This window comes from Aphis gossypii, chromosome 2 (assembly GCF_020184175.1).
Source record: "Aphis gossypii isolate Hap1 chromosome 2, ASM2018417v2, whole genome shotgun sequence".
Taxonomy (NCBI): domain Eukaryota; kingdom Metazoa; phylum Arthropoda; class Insecta; order Hemiptera; family Aphididae; genus Aphis; species Aphis gossypii.
The window spans coordinates 33,518,176-33,541,621 of record NC_065531.1 but is presented as its reverse complement, the minus strand read 5'-3'; the positions used below and the strand labels follow the sequence as shown (position 1 = coordinate 33,541,621).

General features: G+C 22.3%; 1 protein-coding gene across 2 annotated transcripts in view; it reads right to left on the bottom strand.

The window, feature by feature from the left end:
- LOC114129912 (limbic system-associated membrane protein-like) overlaps positions 1 to 23,446 on the bottom strand; it is a 188,243-nt gene that overhangs the window by 118,923 nt on the left and 45,874 nt on the right. For both annotated transcript variants that reach the window (XM_050201169.1, XM_050201170.1), the window contains exon 3: positions 7,305 to 7,386. In XM_050201169.1, coding sequence (XP_050057126.1) covers positions 7,305 to 7,386 — 82 coding nt within the window. The remainder of the gene's footprint in view (positions 1 to 7,304; positions 7,387 to 23,446) is intronic.

Here is a 23,446-nt window from a genome sequence, read left to right as displayed (position 1 = left end):
TTATCGGATGTGATGTGCTACAAAAACTAAAAAAAAAAAAAACAACTACCTAATTTATCAGTTGAAGATATATTTTATTATACTTTTTATTTATTATGTATGCTAAGTTTGGTGTTTTGTTTTTATTTAATTCTTAGTTTAATCAAGTAAAATAAATGTTAACAATTTGAAAAATTAAACAGTCGTTTTTCTATTAATCGCATAGGTTTAGTTAAGTACCAATAATATTGCAAAGTAATATTGGTCTCACTATTGGGCATTAATTCTCTAAAAAAAGATATTTTTTGATAGCTTGATTAAATTTAATCCAAACTCTATTCGTTAGTATCGGAAAATTGAAAAGTTAAATAATATTTATTGATTCAAACGTCAGTGCAATTTAAATTAGTTAAGAACTGGCAAAAAATTGATTTTTAACCCTAAGTAGATATAAAAAAAAAATACTTTTGAAAATACAACCATTAAAACTAATACAATGAAATGTGACATAATATATCTACATTCAATTTTATTATAGTTTGAAACTATGAAATGGTTCAATAATTAATATTAATGACTAGTTATTTTTTTTACTTAAAATGTTTATACGTCGTTATGAAAAAAAATATAGTTGAGTAATTATTTAATTGGCTTATATTTTTCATAGGTATTTATGAGATTGTATACTTAAACATTATATTTCTTGTAGCTCTGGCTACTTCGATCAGTCGAAATATAAGTATTAGTTTTTTTATTTAAAAAAAAAAAATATACAACATTATATTGTGTAAATGAAAGACATGATAAATTATATAATTTAAGAATAATAATAGTAGGTATGTAATATAATGTAATTTAATGAATAAGGGTGTTCACTGGTGTATAATGAAATAATATGTTGTTTTCAATAAAGTTAGGATTTGGCAAATCTTCACAGAGAATTATATGTAGAAATAATGTACATTATATAATGTAATAATAATTATTGATGCATAATAATTGTTCAACAATACTATAATATACCACAACGAAAATACTATACTGCTTGAATACAACAATAATATTATGTATATGAAAATTATTTTAGTACTATTTCTTATTTTAATATTATTATAATAACTTATGAACAATTATGACAGTTTGTGGACTTAAATATTTATTTTATTTTTGGTAATTTATTATATATAGGCATGTTATTTTTACAATATTATATAATACGATTTTATTTATTTTTTCATTGAAATTGTATTCCAATATCATCTCGATAAACTATTGTATAAATTAAGATGTGTTTTTAAACTATACATATATCTACTCTCAGAAAATCTCCTGTTTATTTTATTAGTTTTATATTGATTTATAGCCTATTATAATACTTAATGTGAGAATTTAAATGTTGTAATAACTTTTAAATTGAAATGCAATTCAACTTGTAGAATTAAATAGCATCTAAGACTTACAGTTAAAAAACTTTTTTTTTAAAACAAAATTAAATCAATAAATCAAAAAAAAAAAGTAGTAAAACTGATTGTTCTTTTTATATTTAAATATAAATAATAATAATAATTAATAGTATATTTTAAGAACTGACAAAGATAAAAATTATTAAGCAACGAATAACTAAAGACGATTAAGTCGATGTGATTTTATAAACATCTAGTAATTAGTAAGTAGTTATTAATAGTTATTATAATTAAATGAATATACTGAGTAGACAATAGTTAATATGTATTTATAACAAAATAAAATAGTATATTTCTGTAAAACTAAATATATGAATTCACCTTAACAGCTGTTACATTTATTTGATTATCAATAACTATCAACAATAAATACTAAATGATAATATTCAGCTTTATTCAATAGAATTTACTATAACTTATTTAAATATTGTTATTGTATTGCATAAAATAAATTAATATATGTCATATGAGCATTGAGCATATGATGAAATTTCAAAAACTTAAACAACCTAACCTATTCATAGATGCAATTAAGATTATTAGAATACTATTAAAATGTATTTTATCATAATAAATAATAATGGTATATAAACATAATAATATTATATTATTTTATATTACTGGAAGATCTATAAATTGTAAACAATGCACGAATAAATTCAATTGCACGCATATTATATATAATTGTATTTTTTTAATTATTTTCATAAACTCAATATCTTACACTGTAAATAATCATTGACAAAAATTACACTGTCTAATAAACTGTAAAATTATAAATAATATTATAGTATCTACTAATAATATAAACAATAAAAATAATAACAATACTCGGTATATAAATTTAAATTCCAAATAAATAAATTAACACATTGTAAGGCCATATCAAAATAATATTAATTGTTAGTGCATTGTATACTTTAATAAATTACAAGACCAGAAACATAGAAATATAATACTATATTAAACTATTATAGGTATACCTTAAATCGGGTGATTCCATTTTCCTCTAAAAACGAGATACCGTTTCCACCACTGTCCATTTTCCTCCACCAAAAAAAAAAAAGGTTGGTTTCCATTTTCCTCCACATTATATTCAACTAAAATTATGTCTATTTTCAACCAATAGTTTAGCTAGTGCTGTAGTGTTGCGTTTCTTATTGTATAAAGATAGAGTAATACTAAGTCTAAGTTTAAATTTTGCGTTTATCAGTTGATGATTATAATCTAAACCGAAAAATGCTAGTTCAATTGTCTGATAGCACTCATCACAGTTTATAACAATTGATAAATGATTACTTAATATTGTAATTTCAATTTAGTCCAATTAAGATACGTACAAATAATATACGGCCTATGTTATTTTATTTATATTAGAATTAATGGTCAAGAATTATTTTTTTCTTTTTTTTGAGGAGAATGGACTGGTTATAATATATGGTATTATTTTATATTGTATTATTACTCCTAAAAAGTCAAAGTATGTTATTTTTATTGTAAAAAATGTAAATGTGAATAATAATGTACCTGGCATAACTTTAATTTTAAATAATTGACGATCAAAACAAAAAGTAATTTGTTGAATGTGAAGAAAGCAAATTATTTTTTTTTTTTATATATATATAATATGTATTAATACTCGCTAAAAATTGGTTAATGCGTTAATTTATTATATTATTATAACTAAATAATACGTTTTTCTTAGATATTGTAAAATATATAGAGCCCAATATTGATCTATCGATCCTAAAATGTATATACCGAAATTGGAAATGATTGAGAACCACTACCTCGAATTAAATAATTTTTACATATTTTAATAAATATGTAAAACAATAAACACTATATTAATGATTGTAATATTAAACGAAAAACAACAACTACAATAACGTATTTACCATGTGTCTTTAATTATTTTATTTGCAGGACTATAAATGTGTGCTAGTTAAAGTAAAATAATAATTTATAATTATTGCAGAACGTACGCCATTCATCAAAAAAGTGATAGGTAATATTAAAAACTGCGTAAATACAAATTAAAAAAGAATACTGATTTAATGAATCTAATTCAAGTAATTGAAATGTTACGTGGTAATAACTATACAACGTTGTCTATCTCTGGTATGTACCGTAATCGGTATTAGATTAATACCAAACGTGGGAAAACGAGAGGGTTTTGATGTTAATGATATTAGACAAGACACTTAGTTAAACTGAATACCTATACAATTTAACGTACCTATATTGAAACAACATGTTAATATAATATATTTTACTTTACCTATAATCTAGTACTAACACACAGATCAAGGAATGAAACGAGACTGCTTTGGCATACATATATGCAGCTGGCCACAAGGCTGTTATTATACATTTGAAAAAGTAATAAAATATAGTGATACCTATAATATGGTTTGTGACTCTATGATAATACAGAATAAATATAAGATGGTAAATGTACCTGATAATATATAAATATACATTTTTTATTTAATTAAGGTTTCAAATACATGGTTTATTGGTCTAAATATATATATATATATTTACTACAATAATAATATATGTACATTACATTATAACGATAAAATATACTTTAAAAACGATTCATGTCATTATAGAATTATCACAAAGATATAATTTAAATTTTAAATGTTTAAAAACATTTTGAAAAATATGAGATTAATAATATACCTATAATACATGTATAACTAACTAATTAAATATAAAAAAGTTCTGCAATATATAGGTACTTAATAACTATTAATAACATGTTATGAATATTAGATAGGTAGATAATTTGATAAGCAAAAATTAATATTTATTTTTCTGTTATATTTTAAAATATAATTAAGTGTTATACAATAATTTGATTATTATTTTTATATTAGAAAAAATACTTTTCACATAATATTATTAAACTTCAACAAGAAAAATATCTCATGACTTATTTTACGTTGATTTGCAATTTATTTTTAAATAATTAGTTAAAAGTCAATGCACTTAGTAAATACTTAAGATGCAATAAAAACTTTCATAAGAAATATTCAAATTTATATTGCTAAAAAATCGTATAAAGCTTTGTAAGATTGTATTTTTATTGACTAATAATAGTATTACACTATTGTATTATAGTGTAACCAAAATTAAATTACATAATATTTAATTATTAAAATTGAAAAAATAATAACAATGAAGAACAATCTCTGCTGTAAAGTAGGTGACAAGAGTACCTTATAATTGAGTACAGAATTGAAATAGGTAAATTTCAATTAAATAATAAATCATTGTAACGAATAAAATAAAAAAAAATTCTTAGTTGGCCAAGCCTAAGAATACCAACACATTAAAAAATATATATATATTTCCATAGTTTTATATATTTGTTATTAACACAACATTTAGTTTGTCTATTTATTTGACAAAAAAATGTCATAGCGTATACGTGTTAATTATAATTTATAAGTGAAAGTGGAAAGTTTCAAATTTATACAACTATTATTTTTTGAATAACAAAAAAAAATAATGAAAATCGTTTAGTGATAAATTGTTATTATACATTTGAATAATATCTAATATTGTTAAAACTTTAAAAAAAAGTTGTTTTGGTTAAAAATTTTATTAAGTTTTAAATAGGTTTAAAATAATTTACATCTATTCACAATTTGAATAATATTTTGAAAACACAACAAAAAACAAAATCAATATTCAAAAAAGAATTATGCGAAAAAATTAAAAATGTTTTAATTTTGACCTAAAAATCACTCTAAAAGTTGAATAATGAAACAATTTTAATGAACCAAAAGGTAATAACACTCACACACACAAAAAAAACATACATATGAATGTATGAAACTAGTACATTCATCGCTCTGCTCGGGATTAAAATACAAAAAACATTGGAGTTTAAATTTATTTTAACATCATGTAAACTAAAAATATATGTAATATTTAAGTATATAATATGGTAATGTTATTTTTGATTTATAGATAATTATATTTGAATTGTTCTATATACATTATATATTTATTTTTGAAATTTTTATTGACCATACGCTAAAAAACCATTTTTTAGATTTGCTTTGTTAATTAAAATTGTTTAGTGAACATGTCATTAATATGCACAATATGTGTGTATTATATTATATCATACGTTTGTTGAATTTAGAGTGTATTTTATCCCCAATATACATATGTATCTGTCCATTTTTATTATTTATAATTTTCTATTTAGACAGAAAAATATGCGTACACTCAACACCAAGTAATTTATTATACAAAAAAAAAATACATACATAAATAATTATTATATATACACAAAATGCAACAAAAAGAACAAATATATTAATATTTAAATGTAAAAATAATATAAACATACAAATACCTTATTTCTTTTTTTAATTTTCACCCAATAATTAGGTAACGTAAAATGTATACTTTAGGCAATTGGAAACTTAGGTACCTAACTATTTAAAACCAATAACCATTTATCAATAAAAAAATATACGTATGTAGATACATTTCGTTATATTATATTACAGAAACAATTTAACTTGTATGAATATGTAATACCTACCATAATTATTTATAATATAAATTATTCCTTATGATCTAGCAATAGAAAATTACAGTTTTTGATAATTAATTTTTTTTTATTTTATGATGATTACTGTTAATTTATTTACAAAGCAATAGTGTCGAACGATTATAATAAATTAAAGTAAAATGTATTAATATTCAAACATTCTCTTTAAATGTTGTAATTATTATATGAACTAACGAATTTATAAAGGAAAAAATAGAAAAACAATCAGATTATTAGTAATAGCTTGTTTTTGAACTTAAAAATATAAAATATAAATCAATAAAAACATTAAAAAAATACTCCAAGTAAAAAAGAAATCAATTTTGTTATAATATATACTTTAAAATTATCAGAAGAAAAAATTAAATATTGAATTCTAAAAGAGCGATGAAGCGTAATGGTTTTATAAAGATGTGTGTAAATATATATATTTTTTTAATTTACTTTGTGTTTGAAGAAATCTTTATAGCTGAAAATATGCTTCGATCTTCCATTTCGTGGGAGTGTTTTTAGAAATCAGAAATTATCCAGTACTTTTTATAATATAATAATGGAAAAACTAATTCATAAAATGTGAATATTCACACAATATAAGTTTCATATAAAATTTATATTGCAACTAAAAAGCTGTAGATCAAAATAAATATCAATAATATTGTAAATAATTCTTTAAATCAGGAAAAATATTTTGCGTTTTTCATAATTCCTGCTTAAAAGTAATTTTTCCACGAAATCCCATATATGTATATTGTATAAAAATCTATAAAAAAAAAAACACTACAGATACTAAAATTAATTTGTCTTAAATATGTGTAATATAGTCTAAAGAAGTACAAAAATTGAAACTGGGTAAAAAAAATGACCAGATAGAAAAAATGCAACAAAAAAAAGTTAACAGATGATAACTATTGGTAATAAATTTAAATATTTAACATTATACACTTGAATAAAAGCGTACTTAACATATTATGATTAATGTAGTGTTTTTGTAAAAATAATTATATTAGTTTTGTGAAATTGTTATAATATTAACAATGAAAACAAAAACAATTGTAAAATTTTAGTCACACAAATTAACTGAGTTACTATTCGGCTCAATACTTACCCAAAATAGCTACTAAAAAATTATTCTTATTTTTGCGATGTATGGTTAAAAATATTTATTCAAACGATAAAAATTGTTGTTTAGAAATTTTAATACTGTGCATGAAAATATTTTCAAGGTATTTAATTCGTTTAAAATATAAATTATAATAATAATAAATCCATAAAATACTTACCCAATACCATTTTGATTGATGTTATTGCAAATATTAGATACTGAATTCCGAAATTATTCCAATAACACCAGAAAACCATTGCCTGAAAAATATATAAAAGTAATTCATTATTTAGATATTTTTGTTAAAAAAAATCAATTATTTAATTTTATTTATATCTATTTATTTTTAATTAATTAAGATATACTTTTTTTATATTTTAGTTTTAAAACTCTTTAATTTAACTTAACAGCATATATACTTAAATACTAGCTTAACATAATTTAAAAAGTTTACGATTAGTACACAAGCAAGTATTCATCATATTGTAGTGTAAAATTTTATCGGTATATGAGTAGGTTTAAAAAAAATATTATTAATCTAATTAGATAAATTAATTTAATATTACCAAAACTTGTTAAAGATAGTTCTGCAAGATTATTATTTGAGCGGTTTTGCAATAGAAATTTAAAGAACAGCTGATTGTTACAACTTCACAAATCCTAGATGTATTATAGACTGTAGATTAAACTATTTAATGTGTTATATTAGACAATTAGACAATGATGTGAATCTGAGTGTCTAATCACAAAAGCATTTCCACAAATAATTTAGTTTTTAACTAATGGAAAAGTTTAATAAGTTTACATCATAAATCCCATGATAATTAATCAACTGAACAATCATTGCGGATGAATTAAAATACAATACTTTAGATGTTTGGTTAGGATAATACAAATAGAAAACATTTTGTTATTTAATCGTGTTGAATAATAACATTGTAAAACAGCCACTAGAGCTTAACAAAGGTGGTGATCTTTTCACTACAAAAATATTGTCAATTTATAAACATTTTTATTTCTATTTACCTAACCTAACCGTATTGTACATATGTTTAAGTGTAGACTAGCAGTATGTTATTGTTTTTTCTTTTCTAAATAATAAAAGAAAGAACATTACTTATTTTACATTATCAAAAAAAAAAATAATAATAATAATAATATACAGTTTTATAATGATAAGGTTCGTCGTGTACAGTGCTATCAGTAATGTATACTGTATAGGTAATACGATATTGATTAATAAATAAATAATGTACTACCTAAGTCTTTACGTTTAATGGTTTTGTAATGTAGGGCATATTAATACATTAAATAATATAGATGAAAATCAATTATATTTATACAAAGCATGCACATAGTATGTCATATCCAGAATAATAAATCGCCTGCAACTTATTATATACCTCTAAACTCTGATTGAAGCTTGGAAGCGTTTTACATACCATTAAATACAACTTATGTATATATAAATATATAATACTTATAAAATCTTATTGTAAAATAAAATAAGGTTTAAATAATATTCATATTATTTTTATTTATCATACTAATATTTTATTCATAATAAATACGTTGAGATTGGACTGGATTGTTCTATCGTTGTTCATTTATATTTTATTGTATACATAATCATATATTATACAGGGTAATTCACCATGCATGCTTACTGCTCAGTATACTCACTCTTATTTCTTCAACAATGCAAATATTCAAACTTTGATTTTTAAAATTTTCAATTATGGTTATCTACTTTGAGACCATTTATTAAAATTCTTGAGATTTGTTTATACTACTTATAGAATGTCCTATTAAGATATAAACTTCTGTTTATCAAAGAAGACCCCTTTTTTTCTGCTGTAAATTATTTAGCACAATATTTTTCTGAAAATGTTGACGTATAAATAAAAATTAAAATTAAAACAAATAATTTTTTTAAGTTGTTTAGCTTTGCGTACTAAAGATAATATGTCAATGATACTGAGTTTGAAAATATGAGCACTTAAGGTGAAAATGTTAGTAATAAATGTAATCTATAAACAATTTTGTTTTTAAATGGTCTATATTCATAACTATTATACCATATAATTATTTTTTAAAAACATTTTTAAAAATCTCTATCTTTAATAAGAACATTTCAATTTGAATTAGGTATATAACTTTTTATCTTGTTTTTTAATTATCTACCAAATAATTTGCAGTAAGACAGTAAATAAAGGTTGGTTCTTATTTGAAAAACACAAGTTTTATCACCACAGGACTCTTTTTATGTAGTATAAAAAATATCAAGAATTTGATTAAATGTATTATTAAATAAAAAAAAGGGGTGAATATTTTTGGTAAATCACCCTGTATAATCATGATTTGTTGTTTCTAAATTTATCCATAGAGTGTAATTTATTGTTCTTTAAGTAAAATAAAATTAAAACATTGTTTTTTTAAAAGATATTTTTTATTTATTCTTTAACATTATACGCTGCTGCTTTAATAAGTTTACCAAGAATAGTACGACTTTTTCAAATAAAATAATATTAAAGTACCTGTAGATTTTTTTTTTCAAACCCATTCAAGGTAGATATAAATAATAATGATAATAAAAATAATAGTATATTATATATATACACATATGTATCATATAAATACATATATTGTTGTTTTTGTCTTTATTTGAAGATACTGATGATTTTTTGGTTGCTATAACATATTTTATGAATTTGCTGTGGGTGCCGAAGTCAAAAAAATATACCTTGTATAGAAACTGATAATAAAAATATTTTTTGAGCATTTTAAATTTCTACTTTTGATCCACCAAAGTTCCAAATAGATTCTTTAGTTTTAACCAATCACCACCTACAAGTTGAAAATCAAATTATTTTCACTCACCTAAAAAGTGTAATCACAGGCAAAAATAATACGCAAACACATTGTGATAAAATCAGTACATTCATCACTCCACTCAAACTCGAATATTTATTTTTACTATGTTGTTCTGTTTTAAATTTTCATAATTATTTAGGATTATAGTAAAAAATGTATCATACAACAAATCAAACAATAACTGACGAGTATTTTTTTAATTATAACTTTTTAAAATTCAGTAAGTAATAAATATATTTTATACAATTATTATACATAAATAAAATAATATGATATTTTATATTAAAGCTATTTCATCTATTTCTTTAAACATATGTTAAATGCGTTTTAAATTATAATTGTTAGTTAGTTTTGAATTTCATATACATCTCAAATAAGCACAAAGACTCGTTTTTTCTATTATGCATACATCTTGATAACACTACAGTACATCATTGTACTATGTTCCATTCGCTGTTAACGTTGTATCTGGACACATTAACTCTGCCGGATATCCTATGTATGAATAAAGCAAAGAGAAATCAAGTGCGGGTGAATAGTGTATAACAGAAAAATATATCTCTTGTATTTTTTGTTCAGATATGGGAATTTTTCAAAATGTAAATTTCTTATAACACGAAAAACAAATTATGTTTAATTAATCACTTATTAATTTTAATAAGGCACGTACCTACTTATAATAATATTGTATTAGATATAACGATTAAGCACTAATTCACATAATATTATATATATTAAAATTGACGATTATAATACTTCCTATGGCATAACTATGACTAGCTTAATTATGGTTTAAAGAAAATTTAAACTCATATCCTCCAAAAAAAAATAAATATTTTTCTGGTTACGCCACTGGAATTATTATTATTTATTTTTCTGTTTAAACGCAATATTTTTTTTTCATCCTTTATGCACATTTTGAGTATTTGATTAACAACTATTCAAAATTACAAGCTTGTACAATATATAGTTTTTGAGAAATAGCGATCAGTGAGTGAATTTTATTTGGCTTTTGTATTTATATGTATCGATTTCATGACCATAATATATTTAATATATTTACAATGTTAACTGCCTGTATAAATAAATAAACAATAAATACTATGAAATAGCATATTAAAACAAATAGTTAAGTAGGTATTGATTTAATATTGGAAATGTTTTGAAAATACAATCGCGTTTAAAATATGTAAATTTATGACTGATATTTAAGAGAACGCCACACTGGCATGTGTCTTTTCTAGCATAGTTAAAAACTGTTTTACGCGGGATGAATTTACTCCCTCGGTATTAATATCAAAATTACTAAAAATATAAATCGAGTATCAAAAAGAATTTCATCTGTGTCGTAGAGTTTTAATTTTTTTGATGATACTAACCATTTATTTTTAATAATTAAATGAAAAAAAAACCTTAATTTATCATACCAATAACTTTTATTTATTGTATTTATGTTATGAAAAGAATTAAAACGCTATAACACAAATAAATTTCTTCCCAATGTGATTTTAATTTTGCCAAATTCTAAGCTGTTATGACTTATATCGAAGGAATCAATTGATTCCACACAGAACAGTTTTAACTATGTCATGCGTGTGTGAACAGAGAAAACGCATGCGAGTGTAGAAGCCTTTGAGTTCAATATGTATCAAATATCATAATATAATACGATATATAATATCGTATCATCATATACTGTATATTAAATATTATAAATTAAAAAAAAATAGATATAATTAATAGAACATTTCAAAATTTGAAATGATTTCAGAAATATTTATTAACAATTTTTTAGATACTATAGCACCTACCTAATAAATGAATATTAAAAATAAATCCGGTTATTATTAAACTCATCAAAAATTTAATAAAATACTTATATTACATAAACGAAACATTAAACCGACGTTCATTTCAGATAATTGATTGTTATACATTCTACATAATGACATGGGGTAAATTATATAATGAAAAATATTCTGATTACTTAATTTACATATTTTTTTATATGCTTTTTGTAATAACGAAATACTTTGACGATGTTTAGATACAGTAAAATGTGAATATAATTACAATATACTATGAATATAACAATTAATATTTAAATTATTTTTAATAAATGAAAACACGCGATAACATAAGGGATAACTATTCATTTAATATTGTAATTTATTTATCTCGAAAATTATGATGGTGATTGTCTTCTGCAATATTTCAACTATGTTAACATACACAATTAGGAGTTTAAGATTTAAATTATTCAACCAATTTGATACTATCAAAATATATTCTGTATGGTTAAAGGGTTGAGAAATGGTGGAAGAGGTTAATAGGATGTAAAATACCGTAAAACGGTATTCTGTAAGGGTTTATTTATTTCTATTGACAGAGGTTATATTTATGGGCTGACAACGAAAACGATTCACAACAAAAAGTAGGGCTCTTTAAATCGGATTCTTGACGTCGAATAACTACAGCTATTGTTGTAGTTGCAAAAATGAATAGCGTGTACCTGATTCCGAACGGTTTGAAAATGTGGCTCAATACTCAATCGATAATTATACGGTAGATTTGATTTTAGCAGCTCGATTACCTACGTTATGTTTAGTCATCATTAACGTTTACTTACGACAATTTTGATACTATACGTAAAATAACTGTAAAATTTGTTTTTATAGGAATTTTAAATTCATATTTTGGATTACCTTGTTCATGATATTTTTGATAAGATTCGTCAAATTGCAAAAAAATTTAAATCATTGTATAGGTATATTAAAATTTATAAAATATTCAATATTTATAACAATGCATTAAACACTTAATACAAGAACCCTTATATATAATTATTACTGAAACTTAAAATTCTAAAAAATATAATATAAGTACAATTATTTTTATAGACATTTTAAGTTCAGATTTTAATGACGTTGACTAATTAAATGAAGAATAACGATTTTTTTTATTTTTTTTTTTTTTTATATAAATTTAAACATTAGTTAATTAAATTCATTACTATTGAAGTAAATTCATTATAAAACTGTTGTATAGCTATTTATCTAAATAACAACTATTATCTATTAATGATATATCTAATTATATTTATTTCATTGAATAAAAAAGAATATTATGATTGCTTTTAAATAAACAAAACATTACTAAGTCCACTTTAATCAAAACTAAACATTGACCACATTATTATTATTATTAATTATTATACGTAGGTTGTACATGATATAGTACAATGAATGAAGAAAATTTAATTTTTTTTTTTTTGTTCCAAAAAAATAAAATTCATTGGTGACTGATCTAAAATATCTCTAAAACAATATTTCTTCATTTTTGTTATGAAAAAAAAAAAAAAAAATACTAAAATAATTTATGTAGATATTATTTATATTTATGGTACCTACTATACAATTACAAATGCATAAAAATCTTAGACCTAGTAATTAATATTATATTAGTAAAGATGATTTTTTTGAGATGTTATGACCAATAAGTTGAGAATTTTATAAACTTTAATAGTCGTAGGTAAACTACCCATAATTTTTATTAAATAATAATAAACATAAAAACTAATTAGATACATGTGACAAATATTCTTCACTATATCACATCTGATATAATTTTCGTATATAACACCACGTCAAAATTTGAGTTTGTTTCCGTTTTTATAAATTTGTGTTAATATTTTACTAATTCATATTATAAATTAAATTAGTAATATAGATAATGTAATATATTAAATCAAGCATTTCGAAATCTACAAAATATATCAATAACGTATTACTATTTGGCATTTTACCAAATAACATTATTTCTGTAGAAGTTTAAATTGCCTTGAAAAAAATATTTTTTCTATTTGGTGTAAATGAAAATCAATTATTTTTCTATTTCTAAAAGTTCTTATTGTGATAATGTTTCCGAATCAATGAATTTTTGGTATGACTTCCATAAAATACGAAACAGGTGTCGCCAATAGTATTGACATAAAGCTAAGTCTTACTTTATAATAGAAAACAACTTTAATTGTATTTACTGATATAACAGCACCAGATAGCAAACACATTTCTCAAACCTCTTTGATATCAGTTGAACTAAACAAATAAAAACACAACTAAGATTATATTATTTCCAAAATATATAAGATATGGAACATTTTGTATTGTTTATTTATTTAATTTTGTATTACATTTTAAATGTAGAGATGAATGTATTTATTTTAAAAAGAAGTATGTGTGTGTATTTTTTTTTAGCGTCTGTCATTTATTTTTGTAACAGTGAAAATACTTGAATTTTCAACGTTAAGTGCGGTTTCTGGTTGAGGATTGGATGTAGTTGGCACTTTTGGGATCAAAAAAAAAAAAAAAAATTAAAGAAAAAAGGAAATAATCAATTTTGTTTTTGGTAAACTCAAAAGTAAATAAATATAGAAACTTAACGTTTTTAACAAATTGTCTAATATTAACATATTTTACTGGACATTAAATGATTTTCAAAAATGTTTACTCTTTTGGTCCTATTATTAGGTAAAAAGAGGTATTTTACATTTTTTACTTGTTTTTAACTATGATACAATATAATATTATAAAGTTTCCACATATTAATTTAAAAATATAGGCGATTGGATACTGCTCTGTGTACAAGAAAGGTATCAAGTAAGTGTCGAGTGGCTTACTAGACTATAGGTGTGTTAAATTGAGTTAAATTTGAATTCAATGATATATCATACGAAAAACGATTCTAAGCGGTAAGGTTTTGTCAGCCTATAACACTAAATATAACATTGAATGTTTTTTTTTTTTTGATGTACATAAAATAAATAAAATAATATACATATACCATATTATTATTATATTATTGTTATTAACTTATAAATCAATACCACCTTATCGTTAACACAGTGTTAATAAGTTCATAGTATAATTAATATAAGTAATACCTTAAAATAAATCTACATATTTTTTAAATTTCATTGCGTATAATTAATAATATCTACAACATTTTTAATGTACCCATTGTTTAAACATAATTATCTTCATGATAATATTAGATTATTGTAAAAATCCTCGTTTTCCTTAATTTTTTTTTTTTTTTTGTTTTCAATTATAATAAAAAGTTTTTGACATTTTTAATTTTGACAAGTTTTAAGTACAAACTAAATCCAATTTTCTATTCTAAACCACCTACAAAGTTTAAAAATATCCAACTATTTATTGTGTACAAAGACTAAAAAAATATAAGTCTTTGTAAAATCAATAAATTTATCACTCCGCTCAGAATCTAAAATAAAAACTATTGAATGAATATAATCAGAATATATTTTTGTAAGCTGAAATTTGAAATAATTTATTTGATTTATTTAACTTATCGTATTTTCAATAGTAAAAAAATTACTTTAACAGTGGAATTATAAATGTATAGTAAAATATTTGTTGTCATATAGTCTGACCGTCTTCGTTAAAAATCGTTTTTCATACTCAATGATTTATCAATGAATTCAAATTTAACACATAAATATTAAAGTAACTTAGTCATAAAAATGACACCTACTATAAATCAGAATGATTACCTATTAATTTCCTATTTTTTATTTTACGTTTTCTTTATACTGTTTATTAATTATATTGTAAAAGAAATCGATAAATACAAGAAATATATAATTAATTAAACAAACACTTAATCCTAAAATGTTATTTTCTCTAATCACTCTTTATAATTTAAATTTTTATTAATATTATAGGAAGTAAATAATTGAGTTAAAATGAATAAATTTAAAACAACATTGAATTTTATACGAATATTATGAATAATGTGTTTATTAATTATTAAGGATTAACATTTATTTTCAATATTCGTTATCATGCCTACCAATAATTCCTTAGATACTCAATTATTAATACATTTTAACTTAGTAAGTAATTTCTTAATATACTAACATAGGTATATAGCTTAACTAATTTAAATAGTTGGAGTGCCAGTTTTCTAAATATCTATTATAATAGGCTCGTCGATAAATGAATAAGTAAATAGTCTTAGAATATTAAGACAATAGATTAAATTAAAATGTTTACAAGTTAAAAATAAAGAAAAATGTGATAATTTTTAAATATTTTTTATTATAAAAATGTTTGTTTCATATATTAAAACAAATTATAAAATATATAACTCATATATGACCTGGATTAGAGAGGCAATTTGTCAATACTCTCAAGTTAGGTTAGGTTTTTTTTTTTAATAAGTATAAATTATAATAATATAAATAAGTAGTATAAATAATTAATATAAATAATAGCATCATCAATATTTATTATTTTCTTAAATGACATTTGATTAAGACACCTAAAACTGTGACATAAATTATATTTTAATATCATACATTATAAATGAATAATTTAGAGTAATATAATCATAGTAATACCTAAAAATTGATGCAAACGTAGTTAAGATAGTCATTCAATATGGAGGATCACTACATAAATTGTAGTGATTACCAAAATCGTAACTTTACGTTAATGGTTATTATATCACAAATAATAACACTGGATATTAATTAATAAATTAAATATTAAAATATATTATATCTATTTATTTTATAGAGTGTTTCATCAAATCACCTTCACCCTTAAATTATGTAGTTATTTGAAATTTTTAAATATACTTAAGTTCATATTTCCAAATGCTTCAGATTTTTGGTAATACTTTTACGCACTCTGTTTATAATAAAATAATAAAGTAAAATATTCAACATATGGAAGTATCATTGACCTCCAAAAGTGTCATTGTAAACGCACTATATTTTGTGTATATTTCACTGATTAACACATGTCACACGTCAGAAACGAAAACCACAGTAGACATTAGCTATCTGCGAACAATATATAATATTCTGTACACTCTGTCATTCCATTTACTTATCATCGACTTCCTAAATTGACTCCTTTTATATGCTTGGGCTTCTTATAAAATCATTCCTATCTATTTATTTTTATTTTATTATTTGTATTCAAATATAACATATAAGACAAAGAATGAGTGTGAAAAAATATCGGTACCACCTACCTACTGTGGTACATAAGTACAAAACCGTGTTGTGTGAAAGGAACTTAACAAAGTGACAAAAAATCTAAAAGTGTTTTAGAATCAGAGCGAAAAGTAAATAGTTGCGTTTATACTCCATATATAATAATATTATAAACCTAATAGCATAAGAAAAAAAAAACAAAATCAAAATCTTATCAAAAATTAATAAACAAAAAAAAAACATTGATTTTAATACTATATTATAAATTAAAAATTTGCATTTACATTATTTTATTCAAATTTGAATTAAAATTATAAAACTAAAGTAATTCTATTATTTTACTCATTACATTATCTTTTTATGCCATAAAATATTTGTATCAGAATAGATTCGTGTAAAAATATGTAATAAATAAATAAATATATATATATATATTATCCGATATTTTACTTCAGTATTTTACACATTACTAAGTAACTGCTTAAAAAAATTTAATCTTGCTTAATTTGTTTTGTAAGGTTACTACTATTTTGTAAATGGTAAGTTTTAAAATAGTGGAAATTAAAATCACCAAATGTTATGGATCAATCAGAAAAATACTATTACTTTATTTTTTAATTGTTTATATTGCGTAGATACCTATGTTTATCATGACTTTGCTAACCATAGGTACTCACAAATTAACTGTATAAGATATATAATATGTAATATGTATGTACATATATACATATACTGAAATGGGTCAAAATATTTTAATTTATGTCAAGTTTTAACAAATAACGAAAATTGTATAGGTAACATGTATAATGAATTCAACAATAATTATTATGTCGCAGCATGTGACCGGCCTATCTTGATCAAAATTAGTTTTGTTAAGTGAAAGGATTAAAATACATAAATATTAAAAAATACGTAGGTACAATTATCATTAAAATGCCTACAATTTTGTAAAAAAAATAAACCTTAACAGTGATCGTGCTTCGTATACCAATTTACTTTACCGTAATTACCTATATAACACTTAAATTATAAATAAAATTAGGTCACAAGCTTTTTATAACGTTTCCAAGAAAAATAAATACTTATTTAAAATAACCATCATAACATTTCATATTATTATGACTTATTATAATACAGTAGGTATTTGATTATATTATGTGGTGTTTCTTACACATGTATTGTAAAATTGTAAATGTTGTATTAATAACAAACAGTTAATAATTAAATCAATAAATAATCTATACTAAATAATTTAAAACATATTTGACTCTGGAAAATTAAAATTTTTTTTATTTGAGACATAAAAATAGAGTATTATAAGGATAAATGTATTATAAAAATGTAAAAATTGGCATAATAATTGTTATGAGTGACGTACCTAACGATACAGCACAACAGCACAACTGCACAATTAATCATCCCGTCAAATACACTGAGTAGATACGTGTTATTTTTTATTTCTCTTAGTGTACCAATAAAAAAAAAAAAATAAGACAAATATACAAAATAAAATAAAATAATAAAATCAAAATAAAGATAAATAATGTACAAAATGTAACAATTTAAAATAATAAATAATAAATCAATAATAAATTCCATGTCATAATTATTATTTATTATTATCAAAACAAATCTAATAAGTTGTGCTACATATCATGTTCACCCAAAAATTATATTTTTATATTGTTCAGTAACGTTACTATAATATATTACTCATATATTTAACTATTATTTAATATACGTAGTATTCAGTTAGGTATACAAATAAATTACATTAATTTGTAGTTTAATTAAATTAAATTAGTATAGTAGAAACCGCTTATAAAACTCACTTTGACACCAACACAGAGTGAGTCTATAACACTGAATAAATTGTATAGGTGAAGTGAGAAAAAAACATGATTTTTAATTATTTATGAATTTTATTCTATTGCATATTTTGCTTTTACTTTAATTTATTTTAATACATATTGCATAATACTTATTAGTAAATAAATTAAATTAGATACTAAGATAATATTGCGATAAACGTGAAATGAGATAAAATTTGTTGTACACACAAACAATATAAAGTAAGTTTAAATCAAATCAGCAATAATCAACAAAAATATATAACTAATTATATATTTTTTTAATTTTTTTTAATTATTTCTAAATTTTAACCAAACATTTTTATTTTTTACCATTCTTTTCTTTTTTTACAAAATTTGAGTCTTATAACCAACATTTTTATAATGTATTTTGACTGAACCTTATAACCGTGAGTGTTACTCGTATAAGCGTCCACTAGCTGTATTAATATAAATACCAAAATAAAGAAGCAAAATAGCCTATGGTATCATAGTCACTAACAAGAATCCTGTATTTTAAGAACATAAAAAAATGTGCAAAAACCTTTCTTTATCAGAAATATGTATGGTATGTTATACGTTATAAATATAAAATATATATATTAATTATTTTATTTTACCACGTCAAACAGATTTTCATTCCACACCATATTAGCAAAAATACAGTAATTATTAATATAATATTATGAAAATTGTTTAATGAGATTCAACTTTTCAGGCTCTGCATTTTTTATAATGAAATTACAAAAAATTCCAAAATACATAAATAATAAGATCATTTATAGCCGATGCATTTTTATTTTTAGGATACTACAAATGCAGTATAAGTTATTCATTTCTAAACATTTGCTGTTCTTTGTTTTTCATTGATTTATAAAAAAAAATAAACATTGAATAGTGTTACCTATAAAAAAAATAAAAAGTTACAAGCCGATAAAGTTTTCCAATATATTTTGTGGTAAAATTGTGTTAACTCCACTATACACACAGAGGAAGTTTAATTTTAAACGGTTTTCACTGTATAAAGTAAAGTTGTTAAAAATTGTAAAATGATTAATACTTATACTATTTTCTGGTTTGCGTAGTTGTAAAATGTTGTTTTCCACTCCACCAACTGGCCCATGATTGAAATATACAAAGTTATTGCATATACATCACACTTTTCAGTTAAATATGTTATAATAAAAACAAAAATATCAGCCTAAAGGGAGCCAATAATAATGAAATATGTATGTACGTACAATTTATATCTGTGATATCTCGTTACCACAGCCATGTTGTTTTATATGTCTACGCTCGTTATACAGCCATTTCGTATCCAATGATAACAATCACATAATAAATTATAATATTATATTATTTGTCTATGTAAATAATCTGTATATATTTCAACCATAGACTGGTTGACATCTGCTACGGGCAACGATGGATTTTTATCGTTGTAGAGTGTACAAGTATCCTATTTTATATTTACCCCGGAGTTCTTTCTCAAGAGCTCAAATATACCAGTCAGGTTTTAATATATCATTTTTAATGATTACAATTTTATAAATAATATTATTTTATTTTTTTCTCATCTCGTAGTAATACTTTAGAAATAACAAAAAACTTTAAACAAGCATTTTAAAATCACTTAAATTTGTACCATGTAAGAAAAACAGCCATATAAATACTAACAGTTATCTCTCGCTTATTTTTTTGTTTAGAACGAGTTAAATTAAATTTTAACAGAGTCTGTTTTGTAAATACTCTAACAAAAACAAGCATAAGTGAATGCGAAAACATTATTATGACGATCAACGTCAACGGTAGAGAAGTAGAAAAAAACACACGAGCACGCATACCGAATGATTTGATTTTATAACCTCTAATTTTGTTTCTAAAAGTTGAAAATATATTATACTATGATATTGACTAAATAAAGATGCGAACAACGTACCTGGATAGGTATCAATTAAATCACTATTTTTTTTTTTAATTAAATGGTGAAAAAAATATCAACAAAATATATTATTGGTGATATTATATTGTTTTCCGCGGTAAGTAATATCCCTTAGGCACAACCGTGGTCATGGATTTGTAGGTGATAAGTTCTATGGATCATGCAAAAAAAATTTTCCTTCGGTGAACCGTTCGCCGACGGCGGTGACTTCGGTAACGACGTCGTTACCCGGAACATTATAGTAACACAATAGTGTCACTAGCATTGCGGTATGGTGACCGAAAATTTATTAAAAAAGTACAAACGTTGCGTACATAGAGAAGGAAAGAGTAATTTAAATATAAAACTAACCTAATCACGATTTAACTAACAATTCTTATAATCTGTAGCCTAAAGTAGACTTAATCTGAGAATTTTTATATTAGAATGTAGTTGAATCTGAAATATTTCTAATCGTGGTTGTCATGTGTGATACGCCTATACGTTTTATTCATTACATCAACATTCAACATATTAATATGAATCACAATATTATTAGAGAAATGGCAATCTCTTCGTGAAACAAACTACATACTTTATGTGATCATTTTATATATCGACGATAAACGAGGTTTTTGAATATAATATTTACTATTTAGTTTGTATCAATAAGTTACAATTCCCATAATTTGCTAAAAAGTGGCGATTCGTTATGGTAGGCTACATGTCATTTGTTATATGTATATCCCACAACTCCCTTTAAAGATTAATTTCAACCATCAGCATAAAGTTAAACATCTAAAAACGACCTATTTTTCTTATTTATGGATTTCTATCTAGTAATTGCAATGTAATTGTAACAGACACTATTCAATTTGTTGATCTTGGATTTATTTGAATAAGTTATTATTTTATTTTCATTATAGTAATCAACTTAATAGTTTAAAATAGTAAATATCTCCTGATTGCGTAAGTTTAGTGAAATATGACGTGTAAATCGTTTTATACCGGTATTTTAGTTTCTGAGCGGAACAGGAATCTATTAATTAATTTTCAGTGATGTGTGTGGTTTTTTTTTTTGTGTCAAAAGACACTTCTTCTAGTAGAAATCTTTGATCGTGATTTTTGGTAGAAAATTATATCTAATATAGCCAATATAGGTACTTTAGTACTTTGGTCAAAATTATAGATGTTTTAAATTAAAATTTGAAACTATGATTTGCAAATATTTGTTTATTTAATACATATTATTATATTTTACACTATAACATTTTCAAATACAATATTTTCGTAAAAAAATAGTTCAACCTATTTTAATTGCTATTGACATTAGTATATCAGTATAATATATAAATCTAATATTTATATAAATATATCATAATGTACTTAACAATATAGACCGGTAGACCATCTCGCTTAGAATCTTTTTTCATGTACAATAATTTATCATTGAATTTAAATTTAATTTAATTAATGATAAAACGCATTGTTTTGCCGAACGGCAAATGATCTTACTGATTGAGTTTCGGTTGTATCCGTTTAACCGTCGCCAAAAAAACGCTATATTAGTCTGATCGAAAATTTATATTTGTTTGATGCAATAAAATATTATATTTATGTTATATGCAATATTTTTGATTTCTTTTAGTACCTATTTTATTATTGACAATATTTATTGTGCACCAATAATTTGTTTGTGAAAATATAAATTTAGTTAACGTGCGATACAATACACTTACGTACATATAAACCAAATATCATATTGTTGTGATCATCTATCATCAACGTCAAACATGTGTACATTTTATATTTGAAAAATTAAAAATATGAAATAATTTTGTTCTGTGATGATTTTTTTTCATACAAAAAATGTTTTATATTTCATTATTAGTTATATATATATTATATATTATGGATAATTAATTAAAACAAATATAACCTAACTCCAAAATATGATTTTGGAAAAGCTGAGTATTTTGAAATTTTTTTGGAATACTTTCTAAATAAATTTGAATTATGTTTTATTAAAGTAGGTACCATACAATTGACCAATTAAAAAACAATTTGAAAAAAGAACATTTCAAAAAATGTCTTGGGTGCTAAGCTAAGCTGTATTCTTTCAAATTAAATGTGCATAATATATTATATTATAATAATTAATAAACAAAGGTTGAAAATATTTTAATTCAAAAAATTATCACAAAATAAATTCGTTTCTTCTTTTTGATTTTGTAACAATTACACATGTTTGGTGTTGATGATTAACGATTAGGTTAGTATAAACTGTATTTACAACTATTAGTTTGCATAATATTTACAACTATTTTTATCAGACTTAAGCTGAAATTTTACCAAGATGACCCCCCTTACTGTAATTATATTTATGACCCATCACTGGGTCAGATACATTGTTTATTGCTATGCTAATACAAAATAAATAACAAATAATTTATATTAATAGGTATTATTACTTATTATACAAACTATTGGTGTTAATGTAGTACTTAAAATTAATATAAAAGTACACATAGAATAGTTAAATAAATTATATAAAGTTATAAAAAAAATTAATTTGTTTTAATTTATGGGTAATTTTTGTTGGTATTCTATTCTATTTACATTTTATCTTAGTACTCGTGGCACGTTTTATA